The sequence below is a fragment of the Catharus ustulatus genome, chromosome 8 (assembly GCF_009819885.2).
Source record: "Catharus ustulatus isolate bCatUst1 chromosome 8, bCatUst1.pri.v2, whole genome shotgun sequence".
Classification (NCBI taxonomy): Eukaryota; Metazoa; Chordata; class Aves; order Passeriformes; family Turdidae; genus Catharus; species Catharus ustulatus.
The window spans coordinates 156,473-182,076 of record NC_046228.1 but is presented as its reverse complement, the minus strand read 5'-3'; the positions used below and the strand labels follow the sequence as shown (position 1 = coordinate 182,076).

Here is a 25,604-nt window from a genome sequence, read left to right as displayed (position 1 = left end):
TAGCACATACAGTTCTTCATGTCAGCAATGTGCAGTCAAATCCTTTCACCAGCTACCTGGGCTACAGGAGTTGTTTTGGGTAAAGATAGATTCAGTTGTTGCTATGAAGCAAAAAACTTGGTTGCTTTTGTTTCTGTTGATGCTGAATTTCTGGTTTTAATATTGTAATTATATTTCATAGGCTTTCAGAAAATTTTTCAATCATCAGAAGATCTAAGAAAGCAAGACTTCTTCTCAGAAGTTGAGCTAAAAATAATGCATTTGGGGGCTAGAAATTAGCAGGAGAACTTCACTAAATATGACATGTATATAATGAGGCCCCATGTGTATTGCACATATCACTGCAGCCAGATGTAGGTTATCTTTACATCAATCATTATAAAGGCCTATGAACAAGTGAAATATTTAGAACATTTATTGTCATTTATTGATTATCCGAGATAGTCAGGTTGATTAAGAAAAAAATAACTGCTTTGCAAAGAGACAGTGGGATCTAATCTTGTGCAGCAAGAGGAAAGGAGTCCCTAGGTCTGGTTTTTGCTCCTTGCTGGTTCCATGTGTTGCCTCCTCTGTTGGTTTCTCAAGGTCTGTAGAGGAAAGGAGAATTCTTTGGGAACCACCTGACGAGAAGGGTCAGTATAATGTCAAATATCACATTATTCTGATTTCAACATTTACAGTCCCTTTTCCCAAATTCCTGTAAGCTCTCTGGCTCACCACAGGCATCTCCCTCTCACCTTTCCTTTTAAAGTGCTGAAAGCGTGGGAGGCTCCCAAGCAAACACTGACTTTTTTCCCAATGGAGCAGGGCTGAGCTGAGGCATATTTCAGCACTGCCAGCCTGCTGCAGGAGGAGGAAACCTGCAGCTTCTACAGCTGGGCTCTACTACAGATAAAGGCAGAGCTGCAGTGAGAGGGAGGCAGTGGGCAGAGAGGGGCAGAAGTTGTTCTGAGAGATATTCTTGCTAATCCGTGTTCCCACTTTTACTCTGCAGCACTAAACTTTCCTCCAACCACAATATTTTTTCCTGGATTATTACTGGAGAGAGGAAGGAGGGGGAATTTGTCCACACTTTTGTTGGAGAGAGCAAACATCTCCTTTTAATCCTGAATATTATTTACAGATTTGAAACAGTATTGTATGATATTATTTTTGCTACTGAACGAAGTAATGGATGCATTGAGAGCATTTAGAAATGGGTCACTCTCGTCCAGTTACTCTGCTCCTGCCAGATGGGATCCCTTCCGTCGTCCCCTGGACTCCATCCAGCCCTGGCAGTTCAGCCTCCTGGCAGCAGTGATGCTGCTGGTGACCTCCCTGTCACTCGCTGAGAACCTGGCTGTAATCCTGGTAACTTTTAAGTTCAAGCAATTGAGACAACCTGTCAATTATATTATAGTCAATTTGTCTGTGGCTGATTTCCTGGTCTCACTGACTGGTGGTACCATCAGCTTTCTAACAAATCTAAAAGGTTATTTTTTTATGGGATACTGGGCTTGCGTATTGGAAGGATTTGCTGTCACATTTTTTGGTAAGCTTGATTTTGTTTGTAGTTGTATGTTCTTTTCCTTCAATTTCCTTCAATGTATTCTGCTGCAGCTTCCTAAGTCACTGACTTTGCATGCCTTTGAATTCACTGGAATTTTCCCCTGTTACATATATCCTGTAGTGGAGAGTGAAAAATTTCTCTCTCTATCCCTGTCATATATACAGCCTGTCACACATGTACTGATCATTGAATATATTTTATAGAATGAGAAAAAGCTTGCCAATAGAATAGCAATGTTATGGGTCTTATGGAAAATTAATTTCAGGAAAAAAATCCTTATGTGTAGATATTTTCAATATTTGTATTTAAGTGTGTTTATATATGGATAAATAAGAGAGAGAGAAAAATAGTGAGTGGCTGCCCATAAACCATGGAAAGTCTCAGGGCACTGAACATGCTGTGCTGTCTGCTCCAGCAGCTCTGAGGAGCAGGGACACACCTGCAACAGTCAGCTCACACACCTACCTCTTCTTGTGATTTCCTTTTCATGGCTTTGTTCGCTTACTACAAAAAAATATTAGAAGGAGTCTAAGAGGAAAAATCCTCACCACACAGTACCCTGTGTAAATACACTTCTGCAGAATAAATGTGATATTAGTTTAAAGTGGGGCATCTACTCACTTGAGACAGACACTCATTCCTGCATCCTGTCCCTGTTTCTGAAGCTCCATGAAGACAAGGCTTGTCCCTGCTCTAAATCACACACAGTGCTGATCCTCAGCCTCAAATGGAGTCCCACAGCTGCTCTCTGCCTGTTCAGGCTAGACAGAGGGAAAGTTGGTGAGAGACAATGGTTCTACATCAGTTTGTGCCATGTAAGCCATGTCCTATGGAGAAAGATCAGGCTATTTTGAGATTTTGGTGTTCCACCAGGTAATATGTGCCTCAATTGATAATTTGATGTTGTGGGCAGCTGTCTGCAGGTTTGAGTTTTCTGATAGCCTGAAATCATTTTTGCAAAGATAATGTTTTGAAGATTTTAGTTAATTAATTTGGATGCTACACATAGTTTGCAGCTTTTCAGAGTAGACCTGAGTGAGAAGTGTAAGTCCTAATCACTTCACTGGCCTGATTAGCTGCTTGGTTTTGTAGCCCTTATACTGCAGACTGGCAAACTGGACAAATGTGAAATTCTTATGCTCTTCATTAATATTAGAATAATGCACTTAAATTGTCCATCCTTTCATAACCTGTGTTGATGGAAAAGGTGTCTGATGTGGGCAGTCAAAGAGTGTAACTAGGTGCCCAGAGTGGTTGTGGAGTCTCCATCTCCAAAGAGAAAACCCAACTGGGCTTGGGTCTGAACAAGCTGCTGGATGGACAGCACTTGAGGGAGAATGATGACCTCCAGGGAGGCTTTTCAAAATAAACCGTTCAGGGGTTCTGTAATTTGGAATGGTGTTTGTTTTTCAGTGATCTACCCAGATTTGATGGTGGCTGTGTTCTCCCTCTGCAGGCATTGTATCTCTCTGGTCTCTGGCTCTGCTGGCTTTCGAGCGGTACGTGGTGATCTGCCGCCCGCTGAGAAACACACGCTTGAGGGGGAAGCACGCAGCTCTAGCTATTGTCTTTGTGTGGAGTTTTTCCTTCATTTGGACCATTCCACCAACAGCTGGTTGGAGCAGTTACACCACCAGTAAGATTGGAACTACTTGTGAGCCTAACTGGTAAGGCCACTCTCACAGAGTATGGTAAAACAAGGAAACCTGCAGCTCAGGATGCCTCAGGGACAGGAATTTAAAGGAAAGGGTTAAAGATGATGTAAATCTCTGAAAAAAACAGATGTAAAGAAAGCTGTAATAAAACTGATCAAAATTTTCCATGATCAGTTTCTAAAACATAAATTTCTAAAGGGTGGAGCCTCTAATGAAAATAATCACCCTAGACCTTGTGCTTTTTGTCAGGAGTCAAAGGACAAAGAGGTAGATTTTTTTCAGAAGACTGGACAAAGTTCTGAGCAAGCTGGTCTGATCCCATAGCTGGCTCTGCTTGGAGCAGGAGGTTGGACTACACATCCCTTCCCACCTAATGAGCCCCAGAGTTGTTCTGTACTGCACCTACAGTTCAGGATTCTCTCCTAGCCCCTGGGCAGGGACATGGCCCCGTGCTCCATCTGGGGATATGACTGGAGCTGCAAAGGGGCACGCTGAATAAAAACATTTGACAAAAATACTAGTGACATCTTTGAAAAGATTAATATTCCAAGAAAATAATAAGAACATGTAATAGTAATACATACCCAAGGTGTTTTGTATTTTATACAGGTACTCAGGAGCTTATGCTGACCGTACCTACATTATCACATTCTTCACCACCTGTTTTATAGTGCCCTTACTGGTGATTTTGGTATCCTATGGAAAATTGGTGCAGAAGCTAAAAAAGGTAAGAAGAAGCACTTATAAGTAAACTTTTAAAATGTGTATGCAGGCAAAAGTTTGGAATTACTGTGTTTGATTTTCTGTAAGCAGACTGGATTTGCAGACAGCAAACACACTCCGTTACATCCCTTGTTACATAATTGTCCTCACACACAGAAATTCACGTTCTGGCTAGACGTGATGTTGTGAAGTGTGGAGTTCCCATCACTTATCAATACATCTCATTAGTCAAACATCATACAAATGAAAGGATGTCTACCTCAGAAATAAACAGAATGATCCAGTACTGCTTTATTCACAACTGTGCTTCACTTCAGTGATGTTTCATAAGACTCAAACCAGACAAATTACAATGCAGCTTAAAATGGCTGCAGTTATAAATTTTAAGAGTGCTGCCTACTGCTTAGTAATATGCTCAAAATAAGATGTAGCCTTTGTAAATAATGCAATGCTAATAAACAAAATATTAGATTGTCCAAGAATATTTAAATACTTGATAAATGCTTTTGAATTTTCTTTGATGGTTGTGTTGACCTGATTCAAAGGAGAAACTGCAAAAAGTGACAAAGAAGACAATAGAACAGGAAAATTCCTATTTGGTACAGGATTTGGGGACAAGATTTTGGGACAGTATTGATATTTCTATTTACTGCAAAGCTCTGAAAAGCTAGTACCTGAAACATAACCTGTAAATCTATAATGAATTGCCATATGGTTATATCTCAAAACTAAGCTAATTTTCAAAAATCTGACTGCACTGGCAGAGAGAGATCCGAGCATCAGAACTGGTGTCTTGATGCACTCAGCCATCCCTCTTCATGCGTTTTGTCCCAGGTTGTCCCACTGTAGGTTTGCTCCTGAGTGGAGCAGTCTGCCAGTCCCTCAGTCCCACTGACTCCAGCTTTACAATGCCAATTTTAGCTTTTATTGCAACATCTAAAAAGATTAAATAAATTAGTCTTTGGGAAAATAACAAATTAGCAATTTACAACAGAGGTAAATTATTACAACAGTATTCCTTTGTTTGGAAGATAAAGCACCAGTATGTTTTTCAGTATTTAGAGAGAAAGGAAAAGCTGCATGTGAAAAAAAGACCAGGCTGATATGAGACAAAGATGAAACAGATGAAAGTGCTATAAAAGAGATCGTGATCCTTTTTCAGGGGACTGCACTTCTGCTGAAAGGGAGACTAGGCCTCTCTCTGGGTAGGCATACATGAAAAAATGCTATAGAAATCCCATATATTGGCTGGGAATATCCTACCAGTACCAAACACAGCCTTTGTTAATGCCTAACAACTTGCAGGTTTTGTAACAATTCATTATTATTATTGTTGTTGTTGTTGTTGTTGTTGTTATGTTTATATTTGGTAAAAAACTGACATGGATTGCAACTTTGTACAGAGGTGAGGACATTGCCCTTCCTAGGAGCTGCTTCTATAGCTCTTTAAGTATAAATACGTTAAATTCTCCAAGTACAATTCAAAAGTTATTAGAGAAAATGTCTCCACAGAGTTCTAACATTACTGCAGGAAGACAAAAGGCCATGTTATGCAAACAAATATTTTTTTATTAGAATGTAATATTGAAAGACCTGGCTTCAGGTTTTCCTGGAGCCCTACAGAGTTATTAATTATTCTTCATGTAAAATAACATTTCATAGCAGTGCCTTGTTTCACTAAGTCACCAGAAACCAAGCAGGCATGTTTCCCAGAAAGATGCTGTTCGACATCAGCTGATCTCTGTATGAACATCTGTGCTTCAACTTCTTGCATGATCACTGAGGAAAAGAGAGAGGGCATTCCTACTAAATGCCCCAATCCCACTTTAATTCTGATACATTAGATTGTAAATGCTCTTCTGGGAAGGCCATAAAGCAGCACTGAGGCAGGCAGACTCCCCTGGTGGGAATTTGCCCTCGGTGAGGAAGTGGCAGTGTGCTGTCTGTAATACGCTGGCAGACACCCATGTCTGCAAAAGCTACATGGAATAGAAGGTGCTTGAACTCAGCTCACCATCTGCTTATGACTCACCATGATGTCCTTTTTCACTCTGACAATAAAAATATAAAGATACTTAAGCAAAGCAAGATTAACTATTGCTGGCTTATGGTAATTGATGTCCCTCAGCAGTAACTTCAGCACCCATCCCTTGGGAAGAGAAGGTCTTTCCTTCCAGCATGGCAGTGGGACAGCTCACTGAAGTTCCCTTGGGAAGAGAAGGTCTTTCCTTCCAGCATGGCAGTGGGACAGCTCACTGAAGTCACTGGCTGGACACTTTGTTGTTTGTATTCTAGAATCTTTTCTCTTTTCTTAAAAGGTGTCAGATGCACAAGGCAGGCTGGGAACTACCAGGAGACCTGAAAGACAAGTGACTAGAATGGTTGTTTTTATGATCATTGCCTTTCTAATCTGCTGGATGCCATATGCTACCTTTTCTGTCCTGGTCACTGCATATCCCTCCATTGAGCTGGATCCTTGTCTGGCAGCAATTCCAGCTTTCTTTTCCAAAACAGCTACCGTTTATAATCCAATTATTTATGTTTTTATGAACAAACAGGTACTGTATTCTCTCAGAATTTCTCTAAACTCATATTTTGCTATTTTGTCTTGCTTAATAATGAATTATTTCTACCTACCTATGTGTTAGCTAGCAAGCATTACAATATCTGGCATTTAGAATGAAAAAATAATCTCCCTGGTGGAAGACAGCATAAACCTCTGAGTGTTATTGAAATATAAGTGTTAATAATTATTAGGTTTAGATATTATAAAGGAAAAGGAGCCCTTATGGAACATGAGTTAGTTTCCTGTATGAAAATTATGTTCTCAATGCTGTCACAGTATATTTCAATAATTCTTTAGGAATGCAACACCAGTAAGTTGATCTTGAGGTGGGGTGCACATTTTCAAAGCTTGAATTTGTCTTGCAGAATTGAGGCATTTGTGGTTTATGTGCAGGGGGGTAGAAGTATTGCACATGCCCATTTAACAGGGATCTTTCTTCTCTGGAAGGAGGGCAGAGGACTGGATGCAGAAAAAAAGAATTAACCTGGGGATGAACCAGAGTGCTGTGTGCTCACAGTGATAACAGGCATGGTAATAAACATGGGCAGACTTCTGCAATGAATGCAGCAACTGAGAGTGTTGGCATCAAGCACATAAATTAAATAGAGAAAAATAGTTAAGTGACTGTTGATTAAGAAATGGTGAATTTAGTTATCCGTCCTGCTGAGAGAGTTATTGCTTATCTCACATCCTGTGGACAGCACCCTGATCTCCCAAACCATGGACATGTGTGCTACACTTTACCCTGCAAAAACCCATATTTGAGTAGCCAGGAATTTAGTACATGAAAACATGAGTCTGGAGAAATGGCCAATTATGTCCATTAGATATGATTAGCTAGAAGCAGAAAAAAAAAATATTTTTTAGATTGACTCTTTTCAGAATGTGGTTTATTTTTGAGGTTTAAAGTTCTTCATTGTGGCACAGGCAAATATATTTTATGGGGTTATTTCTTTATATTCCCATCTGATTAATGAGGGAATTTCCAAGACTTTTATGAAGATTGATTTCCAAGACTTTAATATGAAGATTGATTTATAGAACTGTTTTAAAATTTCTCATGTGTTTTGATCGATCTCCTGTTTTTTTAACTTTTTAGTTCAGGCAGTGTCTGATTCAAATGTTCAGCTGCAGTGCCATAGGAACTGCAGAGTCCAACATAAACCTGACTTCAGAGGGAGCAGGGCTAACCCAGGACAGAAGAGGCAGTGAGATGTCCCCCATGGCAGCTCACAGCACCATTTCTAAGAGGAAAACCGGAGATGAACACAGAAGGCAACAATCTTTGGCTCTGTTGACAGCTTCAGAAAACGGCATGTGTCCCATGTAAAGTGGGAGGTGAGGTTGTTCATGCAATGCTGCAGTGTATTTCATTGTTACAATCACTTAAAGATTTGCACAGGATGGTCCTGTGGACACCAGATTTGAGATCCCTCAGTGTGTTTAAGGCTCTCCAGGTGCTAACACCCAGCCATGAGGTGAGTCCCTTCCTCCACTGCATTCCTCTTCCCAGCCCACAATCAACTTGCAGCAGGCAGTGGCACCACACTGCTGTGTCTCTCTCCCTCCAGTCCTGAAGTCCCTGGTTCTGTTTGTCACATCCTCACTGCTTTTTTTGGGCTGCTGATTCCAGAACAAATTATTAACTTGTTATTACATCTCCACTTTCAGAAGCAAGGACTATAACACAAATATTGCTTCTGTAAACAGCGAAAAGTAATGGAAATCGCCAGCTTTGTGTGGCTGTATTCCACCTCATATTTAATTCACACAATGAAGTGTAGCAATACACTGAGCTTTAGTGGAATGTCACTTGCACATGAAAAGCCAAACCAGGTTATGAGTGTCATTAAGACAGACTTCTGTTTTACACAGTGGGATTGTTGTATGTAATGTTGCTAAGAGCTAAGTTTGTGCTAAGGCACTTTAGAATTTTAATCCTATATAAAATCTATCTTTAATTGAATGCATTTTAGGAGAAAAGGCAAAGGCTGACTGTATTTAAATGCTTTAGAATGGAAAACCATTATTTCTAGAGAAGATGTTAGTACAATGCCAGTTGAAAGAAATGTTGTTCCATAGTGGTATAGAGAAGCTACACTAGCTCCACCCTGTACAGGCCTTAGCTATAGAAATGTGATATGGAATAAATCATCCATGGTTCTTCAAACTTCAAAAATTTTGAAGTTTTGCTTCAAAAAATAGAATTATTTTACACAGAATAAAGAAATTTTGTTTCTATCAGATTTTTTTTTCTGCTTTCTGTTAAGTTAGTGTTTGAAAAACTGTATTGCCTTGAAAAAGAGTGGTTCTGCCTGAGGTACCTGTGGTCAAAACTAGTCCCTGAGCAGCACCTTGCTGACTTGGAAATCAAGGAGCATTCCTGCAGCAGTGGAGATGCTGGGGCATCAGGAAAAGGTAACACAGACACACAGCACAATCATATGCTGAAACCCTGGTATGCTGCAGGGTCTGGTTTCTGCACAATTCCCCTGCCCATGAAGGTGAGCTGCAGCTTCCTGCTGGGTGGAGGGACAGGCACAGGAGGGTGTCCCTGAGACACTCTGGCCCTGGATGCCCAAGGACTGCTTGGCCACCCGTTCATACCCATGGACAGTCATCCTCTTTGTTTTGCATCTTACAAAAGCCCTTTGAACCTTTTCTACAAGGTGTCTTTTGCAGAAGGAGAGGAGAGTTAGCAAGCACTAGACCCTTTCCTGTTTTCTGATTAGAAGGATGTTCAGATCCAATTGCCCTGATTTCATTTTGGGATGGTAATGTCCAAAGAGAGGGGTTAGTCTATAAATAAAATCATGAGCTGCACATGTAAGAACTCACTGTAAAAGACTGTACAGTTTTCCTGTTCACCTCCCAAAATTTCATGAGGTTCCTGCCTTTTACAGTGTAATTTTGGCTTTTTTTGCAGGGCTCAGTTTTAAATCCAAACATTAATCCTTGTTCTGACAGGCACATTCTTTACCATTCTTTAATCCTGTGGTATATGTAGCAGAACAATGAACAGATGTGTGTGCCTTTTAAAAATGTTTTAGAAATACTGTGAGATAGGAAGAGTATGGTATCCAGTTTTTAATTTATGCAGGTTTTTGTGCTCATTAGCCCATTAAAATAGTCATAGATGATTTGAAAGTGAAAATTCTTGCATTTAAGACTCAGATTTTGTCTTTCAAGGATATATTGACCTAGGTTAATCACAAGTTAATGGTATTACATGTATTAAATCATGAAGAATTGGCAGAAGTGCTAGTGTTTAATTAAAAGCAACAGAATTATTTTATCTTCTGAGAAGGTGAGGATATATAAAGTATAGCTCTGCAGTACAAAATAAAGCAACAAAAATTAAGTAATTGCAAAGAAAAAAACAATGTGAAAATGCATGTAAATTATGTGAAAATGCCTGTGAAACAGCAGAAAACAGCAAGCTGTCTCTATGAGATATAAACAAGGAATAATATTATCAATGGGTCATCTTAAGACGTCTTCAGTAATGCTTTTCTTGTTTCCTACTTACTGGTCAGAGAGTACATTTTAAAGTGTGTGAATGCCTTGACACATTGTCATAGTGGGCCAACCAGAACAGCATCAGCCTGGGAGCAAAATGTAACAGGGTTCCCAGGAGCTGGTTCTCAAGTCTTTCAATGTAACACGATATTAAAATTTTTAGAACCACAAACAAAACTAGGGGCAAGGGAGAGGGCTTTTTTTTTTTTTTTGTTTCAGAGTTGTGCACAGTGATTAAAGGGACACATTTTTGCAGTATGTGGTAAGAGCATGACATGAGCATTTTACCATCTACAAAAAGTAATTTAGGCAATGGATGGTTTTAAGACCTTAAGATTTCATTAATAAAAGCTGTGAACACTGCCAAAGTCAGCTTGACTGGGAGCTAATAAACATCATCTCGTGCCCTTGAATTTTCATTTTGATACCAAGAGTATGCCTAGAAATCACCTTTCTTTAAAAAAATGTTACAGAATTTTTTATTGCTTGCAAAACTAGCAGCTTTACACTGCTCCACATTGTGATCATTGCATTTTAACGATGGGACCTGGAGAAAGATGCTGCCCTTCCCACAAGCATTCCATGGCATAGGGCAATAATTGCCTTGTGTTTTTCCTTACAAATGTCAGCAATACTTCATCAATCTACTTGTTTGTAATGGAAAGAGATGCTTTTTTTTCCTAGTATAAATGATGGTTGCCGTAAGAGTTACTGTTGTGTTATGAGGTCATGTTGGTTCCTTTGGGATAACAGTAAGAAAGGCACTGACACTGAAGCCTAGCTAAATGATTCCCTGAGTAAAAACCATAAATTATGGAAAAGGTAACAGCAATCTTAGGATCCTTCTGCTGCTGGAAACCTCATGTTTCAGCATGAAACTAGTCTCTCCTTTTAGGTCTTGACATGCTGCCCAGACCCTGTCCAGGATCAAGCATTCCAGCCGTGTCCTCTCATCTTTACGGGATGTCCAAGTGAACAATCTTGTTCCTCTTGTGCCTCTGCAATGCTGCACTTTCTGGCTGGCACACCAAGTTTCTCTCTCACCAGGAATGAGCCCATTCAGGTGAATTTTAAAGGCAAGTGTATCTGGCTGTCACAGCATGTGCACAGGCTATCGAGTGGTCACTCAAGCTCATGAGCAGCTCTGCACAGCTCTGTTTAAACTCTGCTCAGGTTCTGTCTGGAATCACTATCTCCTCCTTACCCTGCCTTCTGCTGTGGCTCACCACAGCTGCTCTGCATTTACACTTATGTCAGTTCATTCCTGTGAAAAAACTAACAAACAAATCTGTTCTTGAAGCTCTGTATTTTGAAGAAACCCCCAACAAACAAGTGGATTTGGGCATGGGGAAAAATATACAAAATAGCTTCCAAAAGTCATCTTAGCAAGAGATAAAATGCTTTTAAAAGGTTTAAAAGTAGATTGTCCAAGCTATTTTTCATAGTCTCAAATTTAGAGAAAGAATACATTTTAAAATATCATAAGATCAGCTCACCTCATCACCCACTAGCAGGATGAAGGTGAAAGCTTAGCCATTGAACGTAGTGTTGGTGCACTTTACAAAATGTTCATGTTCTTGCTCTGGCAACAAACAACACAGCTTCTCTGGGGATTCCTTACTGCTTTTTGAAGATACAAATATCTTAATACAAGGATTTTGTTTCTCCTAAAACCACATGTACTGCAGAGCAGTGCTGGAGGAGATACCTCTTGCTCAAAGTGCAGGGGCATGGAGAGGGGCAGCGATTGTTCTTGAAGATCAGCTCTACCAGAAGTTCACCATCAACCAGATTACTCCAGCATAGCTCTGATGCAGATTAATTTCTAAATTTTCTATTTGTATCTTTTTATAAACAGGTTGCTCCTTTTGCAAATGTTTTTGCCTTGTTTTTTGGTAAAAATGCACTTAACCACGTGTCTGAGTTTCACTTTTGAAAGAAAAGACCTTGCCCTTACCCACACTGAACCTTTATTGCCTAGGGCTCTGAAAGCAAAAATGCAACTAGCAATCAAACCAAGTTTGAGAAACACATTTCTCTCTGTTTCTGATTTTGGATGAAATATTAATTCCTGCTTTTTCTTTGTTCCCTGCTTTCTCTTCCATTCATCTCTCCACTGGGTTCAGAGCACACCTCCAAAATAAAACACTTCTAATATTCTCCCTCTGGTTGCTCTTACCTGCAGATCTGACATCCCACTCAGAGGAGACTCCTCCCCCCAACAAATGCACTTGCAAAGAAGGGTTTGACAGTGAGATGAGGTCTAAGCCTAAGCAGGTCCAGCATTCACATATATTTAGAGTGTCCATGATATTCCTCCACCACTATTCCAACCTGAGGGTTCCCACAAATACACACAGGGAAGACATATTTGACATATTTGACACATTTGACACATTTTACATATTTGTCCACAGTCTAGCTAGAGGAATAATACACATATTATATGGCTAGAACATTTCTGTTTAATTATGACCTTAGTGAAAATGATTATCCAAGAAAACAGAGTCATGAACATTAACAATAATTCTCATCTCAATTACTGAGAAATATAATTTTAAATTATTAGTGAAGATTCCTAGAAAATTTATGATAATGTTCTTTATTATAATGCTTAGTATTATAGATTGTACTATTTTTTCTCTTTATTACATTTTATTGAAGTCTCTTGCTTTTTCTATGTCACAAATAGTTAAAAATCTGTAAGAGAATTTAAGGGCCTTTCAGCAATTTGGCACACCAGTTTTATCTCAACTATTATCTAGCTCCATCAAGATATTAATGTAGTCATCTCTCTTTAGTCTCAATGAATTACTATAAAAGTGTCAAACAATTAGATTATATTGGCCAACACAGCCCTGTTTGATTGAGTACAGATTTAGGCCATGTCCCTTGAAACACACTGATGAAGAAGCAGAAAGATCTGTGGAATTCCAGTGCAAATTTATTTCAAAGTACATCCCAGTTCAGATTCTAATGCCATTACTTGCAATAATAATAACCAAAAAATGCTAAATAGGTATTTTCAGATGGAATAAAAGTCAATGTCATTCAGGAGAAATACCAATGAACTCTGTTTTGACTCTCTTCTGCCATCATGTGTGAGGCTGAAGCAGTATATGAAATAAAGAGGAAAGAAATTGCAGTAGTTATTCAATGACAAAGTAATATCTTCCTAAATATTTCCCATAGTAATGGACACTGTCAGAAAATACCCTTTTAATTTATTGTACCTTCCTAGTCCAAAATATTGGCCTTTACTACTGAAAGGGGTCTTTATTTTCTTGGCTTCAACTGTTTGAATTCAGCACTGTCTTCCTGCACTCTTCTGGCAGAGGAAGAAAACATTTCTTCATAGATGGACTATTGCATTTACAATGTTTATTTTAATATATTAAAAGTGTACATACATATAATAATAAGTACCAAGATTCATATTTCAGGGAATATTATAATGGATTTTTTTATTCACCAGCAATATTGTTAACATGCTGTACTGCATTTTTTGTAAAAATGGGATTAAGGGATCTAAAATTGTTCCTCTTAAGTAAGTCTTAAGGAACCATAAGTCTTAAGTAACCATCTGGAAAACTGCAATATATTAAATGCATTTCCTCTCTTCTTATTCTGAAATGAAGACTATTTTGCCTGCTACTTTTAGAAATACCCCTACCATGTTCATGAAAGACCCCACACTCTCTTCTATCACTGGCTGAGAAGTGTTGATCAATTTATCACCTGAGTACCAGTTTGGGTCTTCCACCGCCCAGTAAATATTTCAGGGCACATGAGCATGCCTTCAGTTTTAACTCGACCACATCCTTAAAACCCATGCTGATAAATATCTGTCACTACATCCACATGAAGACACTGCATTTGGAGGCTTGAATTAATACCCAAGAGGGACTTCAAGAAGTTCTTACTGGTGACTTCCCAGTGATGAGCTGGTCTCCACACACAAGAGAAGAACGGATTTACCCTCACAGGATGCTTGAATTCCCTCTGTACCCTATTTTGAGAGAGCTTCCAGGTCAGATGGTGCTGAAGCACAGGTTGGAAGGCTTAGAAGATTATAAAAATCACTAAATTAGTGCTCAAACTCAAGATGAATGGTCTTAAATGATTATGGGAATGATCCATACAGCACAGTGAAATCTGCTCTCATTTCCCTGCCTACAAACACCTGCAGCAGCAGCTGCTCCTTTGGCACCTGCTCCACCACATCCCTTTGCAAAGCAGGGACAGCAGGACCAGCCACGGCAGCTCTGGGACACGCCTGGGACATTAAATCCTTGAGTCACTGCTTAGGGCAGTATAATTTTAAAGAGGTTATACCAAGGACTAATGACAGAGTTTCTCTTTTTTTTCTTTTTTTTTGTTTGTTTCATCATTTTGTGGCAAACTTGTTGCAGCTCTTTACTGCAGACCATTTAGAACCACACACTTTTCTTGGACAGCTATGCACAGCTCAAATTATGTTCTTGTCCTAGAGTATCATCAATAAATTCACCAGGATTTTTTCCCCCTCACATTTTTCAGATTACATAAATTTTAGCTGACCAATTCTTTTCATGCTAAAATATATTATGAAATGTCATTTCTGTTATAAAAGCTAATTGATAGTGTGATTTGTTATGTTGCTGAGACATAATTCAGAAAGTTATTTTAAAGCCCTTGATACATGGAATAGCACTAACTGCTTAATATTTCTTGTATGAATGAATACAGTGCATGGGAATGATGTAGTGCCACGTAGATGAAATATTTTCAGAAGCTCTTATTCTTGTTGTTTGGGCTTGTGCCAACGTCATTCGACGAGAGAGCTCATATGTCCTAAGGTGTATCTACTGTAATTTATTTCTGGGTCATTAGTTGGTAGGATTTTTTTTCCTCCAGGTTGCTGAACAGTATATAATATTGTAAAAATTAAGATCTCATAGTCAAATAAATGAATACTTTAGAATACTAAAAAAATCAGATATTTTAAATTTTACAATATTATAATATGTTTATTTCATTAAAACAATTTATTGCTTAATATAATAAAAATGATTTCTCACTCTTGTGAAAGTCCAGGTGGAGTACTGCATCTAGTTCAAGAGTCCCCAATATAAGAACAAGTCCAGAGGAGGCCACAGAGGTGTCCTGAAAGCTGGGACACCTGTGGGTGACACCTGGACAGGAGAAGCTCCAGGGAGAGCCCAGAGCCCTGCCAGGGCCTGAAGGGGCTCCAGGAGAGCTGAGAGGGACTGGGGACAAGGGATGGGAGGGACAGGACACAGGGAATGGTCCCCACTGCCAGAGGGCAGAGATGGGTGGGATCTTGGGAAGGAATTATGTTGGGAACGTTATTAAGGAAAAACACAGGAAAATAAAGAAAGTAAAAATTATTAACCATTTTATTTAACACTAACTTATTTTCTAATTAATCTACAACTACCTCCACTCCATATAAAAAGATCAATTCATTCAGAATAAGGTCACTTGGAAATTTTTTAGCTATGTTCCTGATGAACTGTCCATGTGAAAATAAAATGCATCAAGGAAATGTTTTTCCAAATGAAAGTACCAACTTTGATACATTCCAATCCCATTCATGCATCAAGGCTGAAAAATACTAGCCCATTTTCTTTAAAATATGTTGGTACTTACCAAATTTTCAAAGGATTCACCAAGTTAAGAAAACCTTAGAGTAGTAACAGAAATTTCTGAACTATATATTCTATTTTCCTGACACTTATTCTAATATCAAACTGTTTACATCTGAAACAGGAATCAGCAGTATGTACATCTTCTTACTCTCACCTCTCCTTAGATCAGTGTAGGTATTCCTAGCATGAAAAGATTGACACAAATTACATCAGAATTATGTTGGGTAAACCATAGAGCACACAATTAAAAAATGATGGATGAGTTGCAGGAAGATCTGAGGAAGTGCAAACACTCTGCTCTTCTATTTTGTCTCCAGGAGAGCTGTGAGACTCTGCTTCCACTATAAAAATACATTAAAAACCATTGTTATTTCTGAATATGACTAAATATAAGAATGCTTTAAGTGCCATCATTTAACACATCTTCTCTTTGATTAATACTTGTGGTTCTTTTACATTCTTTTAAAAATATTAACAACTGTCACTATATTGAAGAAGCATTTTCTGAAAAACAGAAAACTATAGAGAATATTTCTGATCTGAGTTCTTCCTCTCTTCAATTCTGTGACAGCGCAAGCTATAAATAAAATTTATTTTATTAAACCTTATTTTAAAAGGTAAGTCCTGTACATTGAACAATAGCAGTACAATTTTATAGACAGTATATTAGAAATTGTTTTACTCAGAAATTCTTCCCCACTCTCTAACAAGATGCTAGATATTTCTTTTGTCTAGTATGCCCTGTACAACACAGACTATCTAAAATCACTGCAGTTCCTACCAATCTTTCTGCAGTTTATAAACCCATAACACTTATATTGTTTATCTTGTGCTCCTGATGTACCTTGTTAGTAACACTGTTTTATTTACTCAGTGGAGAAAAAAAAATAGCTTTTGATCAGCTATGTCAAAGCCTGCCCAAAATTTTCTTTATATAGAATATAGCTACTCCAATTATGATATTATATCAGTGGTCTTCCAACTCTCAGCTCTTTTAAGAAGTTTCAGAGAAAATTGCAATAGCTCACTTGTACCTGCGAAATACCTATCTAAAGGTTCTACTAAGTTTTTATAGACAGTTTTTCATATTAAGCCTTTTAATTCTTACTTTTAATGGAATCCCTTTTCCTGTGGCTTCTGTTTTTCTGAAGAACATGAACTGTCTGCCCAGCCGTTTTACCAAAGCTCAGCAAATCTGGAAAGAAATGATAGTTTCTGTGAGTTTTTAATGAAAGTTTTTAAAAAACAAGGAAGTATCAACCACAGAGCCTGGCACTTTCACATTTAAACTTCATGAGAAAGGATACCTTTACACATTTAAGCAATATATCTGTGCAGAGATAAGTTAAATCCAGGGAATTTTTTTCCCCACAGTTTATGTAACTACAGATGGCCATTGTCCTAGGGCACTTCTTACCATATAAATCCTATTCTTACCATATGACCATGAACAAACACCTCACCAAATCTGTTTTAAGGAGGTTACTGCTCTGTATGAAAAATCCACCTGCCAACATGCATGGTGGCTCCTGCCTGCAGCTCTCCTTCTGTGGAAACTCCAGGCAGAATTTGGAAAGGAGCAGAGAAAGAAGAGACAGGAGACAGGTAGACACACACAGTCCCTGAAGCAATGGACACCCAAGCCAAGAAAAACACACTCACTCTCAAACAAGGTCTCCAGCCTTTCTGCATTCTCCTCCAGGCTCGTGTACCACTGCATGGTCACCACAGAACCAGCACCTGTAAGGCTGAGGAGCATTGCTGTCTCTGCTGGTCTCTCTAGGGCAATACGTACACAACTAAGGAAGATCAGAATTATGACATCAATAAAAGAGAAATGTGCATAATATATAAAAATACAGCCAAATATACAGTGCTTTTTAAGAGAAGGAGAAAGAATGTCAGAGAGCATTTTCTTCTATGCTGAGCATCAAGTGTTTTCTGACATTCATACAGCACTTTGAATTTAATGCAATGAAGTCAGGTAACCTCTCTACATTTTTTCATGGTGCAAAAGTTTTCTGCAATCTTTTGGGAAGATGATGTCTGATTGTCTATAGAGTTTATGTGACTCATTTTTAATGAATGTTTCTAAATCTTGAGGAAGCTTTTGGACTTAGACATGTAACTCTTACTGATAAATTTACCAAACAAACTGAGACTTCAAAATATTTGAGTTTGAAAAACTAGTTTAAGAAATTGCATTTTGGTTTACTTTAGGAAATGGCTGTTTGGGATCAAAAAGGATATAAAAAATACCAGGAGTTTGTTTATACACTCAGACATCTACATATATTTACATATGGAGATGTGTGTATAACCTATGTTACACACAACTGGATTTAACTTATGCATTGTTGCACTAATTACACATTAATTTTAGAGATTTTTTTAATATTTCTTCTTCATGGAATGAATAGTTAGAAAAGTCAAGACGTATTTATGTCCCCAGGATGTGCTTTGCTCACTTGCTGCCCAGGCACACTGGGCTCAGCCCCAAGTGCCTTTCTGCAGAGCTGCTCTCCAGCCTCTCCTCTCCAAATTTACACTTGTGTCCAGCATTACTTTGTCACCAGTGAAGAGTCTGTCATCTGCTCGTTACATTTCCTGCCACTGTCGACTGCCCAATGCTCCAATCTACCTACATCCCTCTGCAGGGCATCCCATCCCTCAAGTGTAGGATCAGGTTATCTGAAAATTCAGCATGGACTAAAACGAATTGATTAGTAAAATTTGGACACTGTGGTATCTGTCAAGAATTCATAATGGACATGCAATAAAAGAATGCAAACCCTACAGCCAGTCATCAACTTAAAAGCCATTAAAATACTGACATTCTTTTAAAGATTAAAAAAAAGCTGCAATTAATGTTAAAAATTCTGAACAGGTTATTTAACGTGCTATGATAATTTATTTAAATAAAAATCTGCCTGATTGTTAAACTTTTCCATGTATGAACCCTCAGAGGGACTCTTAGCAGTTCATCTGTTGAAGGAAAATTTTATATATTCAACTAAAACATTATGAGAATCTTGCTCTCCAACTTGTGAGGTATGTGTAGTGCAGCAATATTTCTGTGTCATATTTTCTTATCATTGCCTTCTAACAGAGCTTTCATCCTATTTAGTCCTGTAAAGCTGCTCTTCTACTTGCAGAAGTAAAGGATAATATCCATAACTCAAAATTTTAACTTTGCTTTGAAATAATGTGCCTTATTGTGGACTTCACTGAATTTGACTTTATCTACCTTTTGTGGATATCAGAGTTTGTAATTCTTCGGTAACTTTGCCGGGATCGGACCAGATCCAGAAGAATCACCAAATGGCATTCTGGAAAAAAGGCAGTAATGGTGTTTGCACTAATGATGACACCCAGCACAATAATGAAAGTAAAAGAGGCCTTTTGTAAGTTAATTACTTTCTTGAACACAGTCTAAACCATTAGGATAAAATCTACACATTTCAGCCACAATTGTTAAGTATTATGTAAATGTGCATTATTAATGTCATCCTAGCATTATTTAATGTAATTTTGCTACACTTTCCCATAGTGTTTTGCAGGTTTTTCTTTCCTATACGGCATTAGAGTAACTGGTAATGAAGTCCACATAATATCTTATTACAGCCAACAACCTCTGTGACCCAACTCTGCAGTTAGGAACTCTAGGAAGAGTTTATGGTATGCAGGTATTGAAATTTCTTTATACTACAGCTCCTCTCCACAACTCACAACCAAGTTACATCCCTAACATGCCTTATTTTCCTTTAAGGTCTCCAGTGAAATAACTCAGAACAATCCTTGTCTGCCTCAGCAGAGACTTATGAATTTTGAAGTGGCAATGCAGAGGTTGCTCTTACCATTAAAAAATATCTTGCCCCTAAATACTAAATTCCAAAGAAATGGAGATGGTTTACTGAGAAAACCATTAGATAATGACTTAGTTTTTGAAACCTAAGAAATTCCAATGCATGGAAATGAAGCAATAAGCTTATTTGTGAGGATTAACAAGAAAGATGTGTAACAGAATAAAAACAACATAATACAAAGGTTTTCTGACTAAAAACCCTGGATCTATAAAAAAGCTTTAAATTTTCAACATCAATACTGTGATAATGACAGAGTAGGACATCTAGGAATAAAAGTTGGCACAATTAAAAGCATTTCTCAATTTGCTTGTCTTACTTGGGATGTTCACAGCAACCAACCAATTAAGCAACACATGAGACATGAATCTCTCCATCCCATAGAACAGAAATGCACTACAGCTTGTCAGCAGCTGCTCCCATTCCGCTTGGCTGAAAGGAAGGAAAAAGAAAGAAAGGATGTTACTTTCATATTACTGTTTTACAAAAATGCTTTTCAGAAATTATCCATAGCAAACACTTCAGTGCTATTTACTCCAGAATCAATTATAAAAAACGTCAGCATGCAAAGAAAGAAGACAAACATGACTGCAGAATTCTGTGAGAAGTGTAATAAATCATACGAATTATTAATACTATGCTGTTGTATTAAAATGATTACTCAGTTACATCTCATAGTGAGCAAGAGGCATAGTGTATTTTTAGATAATACCAACCTCTCAATCAAAAAAACAAAATTTAAAAAATCATCGCTGTATGTATTGTACAGCTTTAAAATACAGCCTTTGTCTAACATTCAAACGGAGTAGTCATGTATATACCCACCAGAACATGAGCAATTAGTTCTTGAAAATAGATGTGAATAATCAGGCTAATTGGCAGCAAAAACTGCAATTTGGTAATAATGATCTTTGCAATTGTTATGAAAAAATATTAGAGTATCTACTCAGTGGCAGGTATTAGCTAAGTAGAGGAAATTCCAAAGGACTGGTTGCTAAACCAGCAGCTGGGAAGGAAAGTCCAGTGACAGCCTTGTTGTCTCATAGGGCTTGTCACTGTTAGATCTCTTGAGATCCCTTTTATTCCTCTATGGCTGTGATCTTAAAGTATTTCTATAAAGAACAAAGTGTGTTTATGAGTAGACTCCATAAAATGGTATTAGCTTAATGATCAATGTTTGAAATTGGAAAATTTCAAATTGTGTGATGTACCTTCACTACTCCGCTTCTGAAACCTGTGCTCCCATTCACAGCAGACTGAAAGTGCACGGAAATGCTATGGTCTTACCACTTGGATTTACAATTATGAGCAAAGCCAGAAATTACACTTATACTCATGCATATGTATTCACCAAAGACTGCACCAGAAGATTTTCTATCAAAATTAGATTATTTACATATACAGCAGCTCTGACAAAACCAACGTGGCTAAGTCACTTCTGTCTACAAACCCAGATCTGTGTTTGATAAAACAAAAATGGTGTTCTGTGTGTTTATCAGCTCAGCAATATTTATGAACATGAACATATCAAAGTATGTCTATTTTATGAAAAAAGTGTCTGAAAACAGGCACAATTTTAAACAAGAAGCATGGATAAACAAGAAAGCAGATAGAATATTCCATACCTTGGAGCACGCATATTGCCAATGACACCTTCCCACCGCAGTTTAAATAGGTCATGGTATTTTTCCAGTATTTCCAGTATTTTTTGGGAAGGACTTGAAGCTTCTGTAACAACAGAATTTCATCATTATGAATGTAACATACTGCAAACTACATTGGGCAATTGCAGTTTCAATAACCTTAAAATGACACTATCCTGTTTAGGAGGTTTTAGGTCATCATTGGATTTCATGCTTTTTGAAACCTAAGTCTGGCTTTTAAAATTAAAACAATTGTGACATTTTCAGAGTAAAACTGGGATGCCCATTTGAAAGGTCTCTTTTATAATGAGCTAAGATTATTCGGTAAACAGGTTAAAGACACAAGGAAAAAATTTTAGATACCCTGAAAAAAGAGTCAGGAATTGAATTGCTCATACAGTTCTGTTGCAGAGGCTCAGACAGGACTTGAGTGGGTGGATAAACTAAGTCCTGATTTCAGAAAACAAGACTCTAAAATCACCTCTTTTTTGCCAACATCTTGATGTCATTACTTCATTTTTTGGTACAAAACAATTCTAAATTCCACAGGTAGATCGTGAATAAAATATTATTTAATATATATTACCTGCTTCTCTTCCTTCATTATAGGGGTCCACAATATCTGATAAACAGTTAATCACAAACAATGTTTTTCAAACAACAAAAGAAGGAAATTTAGCTGATACACTTAGCCAATAGGTTGTGAAAGGATACATTTTAAATTTCTTGTATCAACAGGCAAGCAATTAGGAGGTAGACCACGATTAATTGGTGCCTACAATTAAAAAGAATACATATTCTCTATGTGGAAGTTTCAATAAAACACTAACAGTACTGCCTTCCTTGTGTCAAACACCTAAGAGAGAGGCACATCAAACAACTAACAATGAATCAGTGTTGAAAAGCATCGTGGTACTCAACTGCCAGTGGAAATTAATGGACTATTCTGCTTTAGCTATAATGCATACACATACATGCATTACACATATACACACGTGCGTGCACATACAGAGATATATATGCAAATATAAAACAGACTGTAAAAACATATGTATTCACTACATAAAATGCAATTTTTTTGCAGAAATTATTTTCAGTAACTTTAAGCATCTTCCTTTATAGGTTATTAAATATGTCCCATTTATAAAGTGTGATTTTTCAAATAAAAGCTCCTTGCAAAATCAACAGGAAGAAAGTTTCTTATGGACTTATTTGACATTCATTCAATTTCAGAATTTTAGCACACATAATGAGCTTCTATGCAACCCACTTTTCTATGCAAGTTCTCAGATTATTTACAAAAAATGTGGAAAGTTCACCATTTGGACATTCTTTTTCTGAGACGCTTTTGTGGTTTTTTCTTTAGATACTTCAGCTTCTGTGAAAACAAAAAGAAAAGAAATTAATATATTGGCAGTTTTAGCAAATAAATGTCCTTTAAGTACTGTGTATATTTAAAATGATGAAGTAGTAGTAGTAGTGCTAGTAGTAATAATAAAAAGAATAACAACAAGAGATTGAAAACACAGCAAGGTAAGGACATTACCCAAATCTTCTTACCTAAAAATAAAGTCTTTAAAGTGGAAAACAATGAGGAGATGTGATAGACATGAAAATGCTTCATTACATGGCCAATTTTGGATAGACTTGAACACTGATCATCAAAGCACTTTTTAAGTCATTTACCATATCTATTAATTGCTGATATTAATGTAATAACTGAAGTTTCTGTGAGACACACAGATATATAATGGAAAAAGAAAGTTTCATATTTGATATGGATATTTTATTTCTTGAAGGGAATTTTAAAAAGCACAGAAAACCATTTTATATTTCTCACTGCATATTTGATTATCACCCAGAGTGCATCTCAGCCCATTACCACTGAGTGCCCTGGAAGTTCACAGAACATTGTGATAGGCATTAATATCATATTGCTCACGTTTCCTCACTCAGTGGCCTCTCTCATAATTGCAAGAACAGAGACTTTTCAACTGTGCTACCTCTCATTTATCTATATTTAAAATCATGCATCCATAAGAAGTTCCACTCTGAAAGGAAAAACTGAAAGAGAAAAAACCCTACATGTTCTAAAACTTGTATTTCTGAAAGGCCATTAACAGTATGTACACTGAAAATATTCTAATCTCAGATTACTTACAATTCTTTCCCTTTAGAAAGAAGTGAAATGGAAAAACAGGGAACAGGTTACACTGGAGGTTAAATATTACTCAAAATAGCTTTGAAGTTTTAACAACATGCTTGTAAATTTGTTTACAATTCTAGATTCCACTGAGTTTTATATAATTCTTTAATGCGTTAAGGTTATCTTAAATTAGCTACCACTGCACCTATAATCAGCCTGTACATTATTGAAATAAATCTACTGTACTGCACTATGTAGTCCACTAGAATACTAGAAATCTATCGAATGTGCTTGTCTTCCAGTAAAATATGCACCATGATTCATATTTAAATTTTTAAGTATCTTTTTAATGCACCCTTATGCCAAAGGAAAAAAATGTTTCTCTTATTATCTTTTCTAAATGTATTATGATAGTACCTGACTCAGTCCGATGTAGTCGATTGTAGAGAAATTGTAGAGAAAAATCTCTGGAAACTGAACTTATTCCTTCTTCTTTAAATATACTCAGAGCTTCCAAAGGCAATTCCATAAGTAATGTATCCCCTAGTAACACCACACACAATCCCAAATCCACAGGTTTATCTAAAGACATGTGACAGAGTATGATTGAGATTTAGTTCCCAGTTTGTATAAACAATTGCAGTTAAATGTAAAAATCTAAATTTCCACCATTGTATGACACATGAACTTCATTATTCCGTGGATTAAGAGCATAAAGAAAAAAAATTTCTTTTTATATCATTACTCTTAAGATGTTCTCAAATTTCTATGCACTTGTTAGCATCAATGCTTCAGAGAGAAAAATATCCCCATATTAATAACCAACCATCTCAGATCCAAGTCCAGCTGTATGCAACACATTCAAGAAAACAATGTTTGCAAATGCAAAATTGCCACAGCAGTGATTGGCTAAAAACAATAGAGTTGTAAAGGAACTCTTACCCAATACTCTGTTCTCCTGTAGAAAAATTTTGTTTCTGTTATTTAGGAAGGAAGTATTAAATATTATTATGGCGATATTTCTGTTCTACAGAGAAAGAGCAGATGCATGGGAGATTTATCCAGTTTTTGCAGAACTACTCTCGAGGTGTGTTTAGAGACATACTCTAGCATTAGGGTTGTATGCAAGCTAACAACCTGTGAGAGTCTATAAAGCTAAAAGAGAAAAAAAAAAAAAACCAAAACAACAAAACAAAGAGATCTACCAGTTCAAGAGAGTTCTTTATTCTAGTTTTTCTCCTGAAAAAACTGGTTTGTGAAAAAGCCATTTCATTTAGGTGTTTATAGACTGTATAGTTTGGAAGACTAAAATGTAGAAACATTGCTCCAGCAGCTAAATTTTCTTTGAAAGTACACTAAAATATTTGGCTTGATATAGAAAATAAAACAGAGAAAAACAATGCAAAAGCCTTTGCCCTCTCCTTGTTTTAAATAAAATTAAAATTGAAATTACTGGACTTTGGTACACACACACACACACACACAGGGAGCACTTACTCTGCATTCCAGCTTGTTTGGTATCCTTATCTTTCACTTTCTTTTTTCCTATTTCAGCTGCTGATCCAACCTGGGATTCTCTGGGAAGAGGAAATTAATGGAAAATATTGCAAGTTTCAATTTCTGCTTCAGTTTCAGTGAAATTTTACACAAAGGACACACTTCCTTTGGAGTTCCTGCCCTTTAGAAATCCTATCTTTAAACAGTTCAATTATAATGTTGCATCTTGAGCTTCAACTTAAGTATAACTTAAGCTGGAGAACAGCGCTTGTCAGAAATGGCCATTAGTCTATCATTTTGCTCAGTCTCAGCCTGACATATCCTGAATATACCCTCTTTCAAGACATTAAACATTCATTCAACAGGGTATCCTTGCCAAAACCATTCTTTGTTTGAGCGACTTGAGTCACAGTTCTGTTTACATAAATGATAATCAAAGCCAATATATCTTACCTGATTGCAGAAAAATCAAACTGTGACAGCACTGGTTTCAGATAGTCTTCCATAATTTCTATAATTTCATAGAAATCTGATGTGAAATCAAGCTGACTATCATTTATTTTCTCTGTTGGAGTCTATCACACGCACAGAAACAAAAATTAAAATACTTTCGATGTCCATCCTTGTTAAATACCATTATATATATCAATTTTGTAATATGTTAAATCAGAGACTAAATAAAATACCGCAAAACATCATAAAATGGAAAATATAAATATAAGCTGGTTTCAAAACTATTTCAAAATTTTGTACCAGCATTTTGCAAAATACTCTAACATAAGAATTACTAGA

General features: G+C 37.2%; 2 protein-coding genes across 3 annotated transcripts in view; one reads left to right on the top strand and one right to left on the bottom strand.

The window, feature by feature from the left end:
- The first annotated feature begins 1,170 nt into the window (after positions 1 to 1,170).
- On the top strand, positions 1,171 to 10,001 carry LOC116999448 (vertebrate ancient opsin-like). The gene is made up of 5 exons (XM_033066171.1): positions 1,171 to 1,531; positions 3,006 to 3,216; positions 3,814 to 3,931; positions 6,246 to 6,485; positions 7,593 to 10,001. The coding sequence occupies exons 1-5, from the start codon at positions 1,171 to 1,173 to the stop codon at positions 7,821 to 7,823; spliced, it is 1,161 nt and encodes a 386-aa protein (XP_032922062.1). The 3' UTR covers positions 7,824 to 10,001.
- A 5,396-nt stretch (positions 10,002 to 15,397) lies between these two features.
- The window catches only part of CFAP46 (cilia and flagella associated protein 46), a 60,251-nt gene continuing 50,044 nt past the window's right edge, over positions 15,398 to 25,604 (bottom strand). For both annotated transcript variants that reach the window (XM_033066169.1, XM_033066170.2), the window contains 12 exons: positions 25,266 to 25,387; positions 24,813 to 24,892; positions 23,733 to 23,897; positions 22,489 to 22,547; positions 21,884 to 21,944; positions 21,756 to 21,791; positions 21,152 to 21,254; positions 19,846 to 19,958; positions 18,911 to 18,992; positions 17,326 to 17,462; positions 16,772 to 16,858; positions 15,398 to 16,004 (listed from right to left, as the gene is read on the bottom strand). In XM_033066169.1, coding sequence (XP_032922060.1) covers positions 15,868 to 16,004; positions 16,772 to 16,858; positions 17,326 to 17,462; positions 18,911 to 18,992; positions 19,846 to 19,958; positions 21,152 to 21,254; positions 21,756 to 21,791; positions 21,884 to 21,944; positions 22,489 to 22,547; positions 23,733 to 23,897; positions 24,813 to 24,892; positions 25,266 to 25,387 — 1,182 coding nt within the window. In that variant the 3' untranslated portion in view covers positions 15,398 to 15,867. The remainder of the gene's footprint in view (positions 16,005 to 16,771; positions 16,859 to 17,325; positions 17,463 to 18,910; positions 18,993 to 19,845; positions 19,959 to 21,151; positions 21,255 to 21,755; positions 21,792 to 21,883; positions 21,945 to 22,488; positions 22,548 to 23,732; positions 23,898 to 24,812; positions 24,893 to 25,265; positions 25,388 to 25,604) is intronic.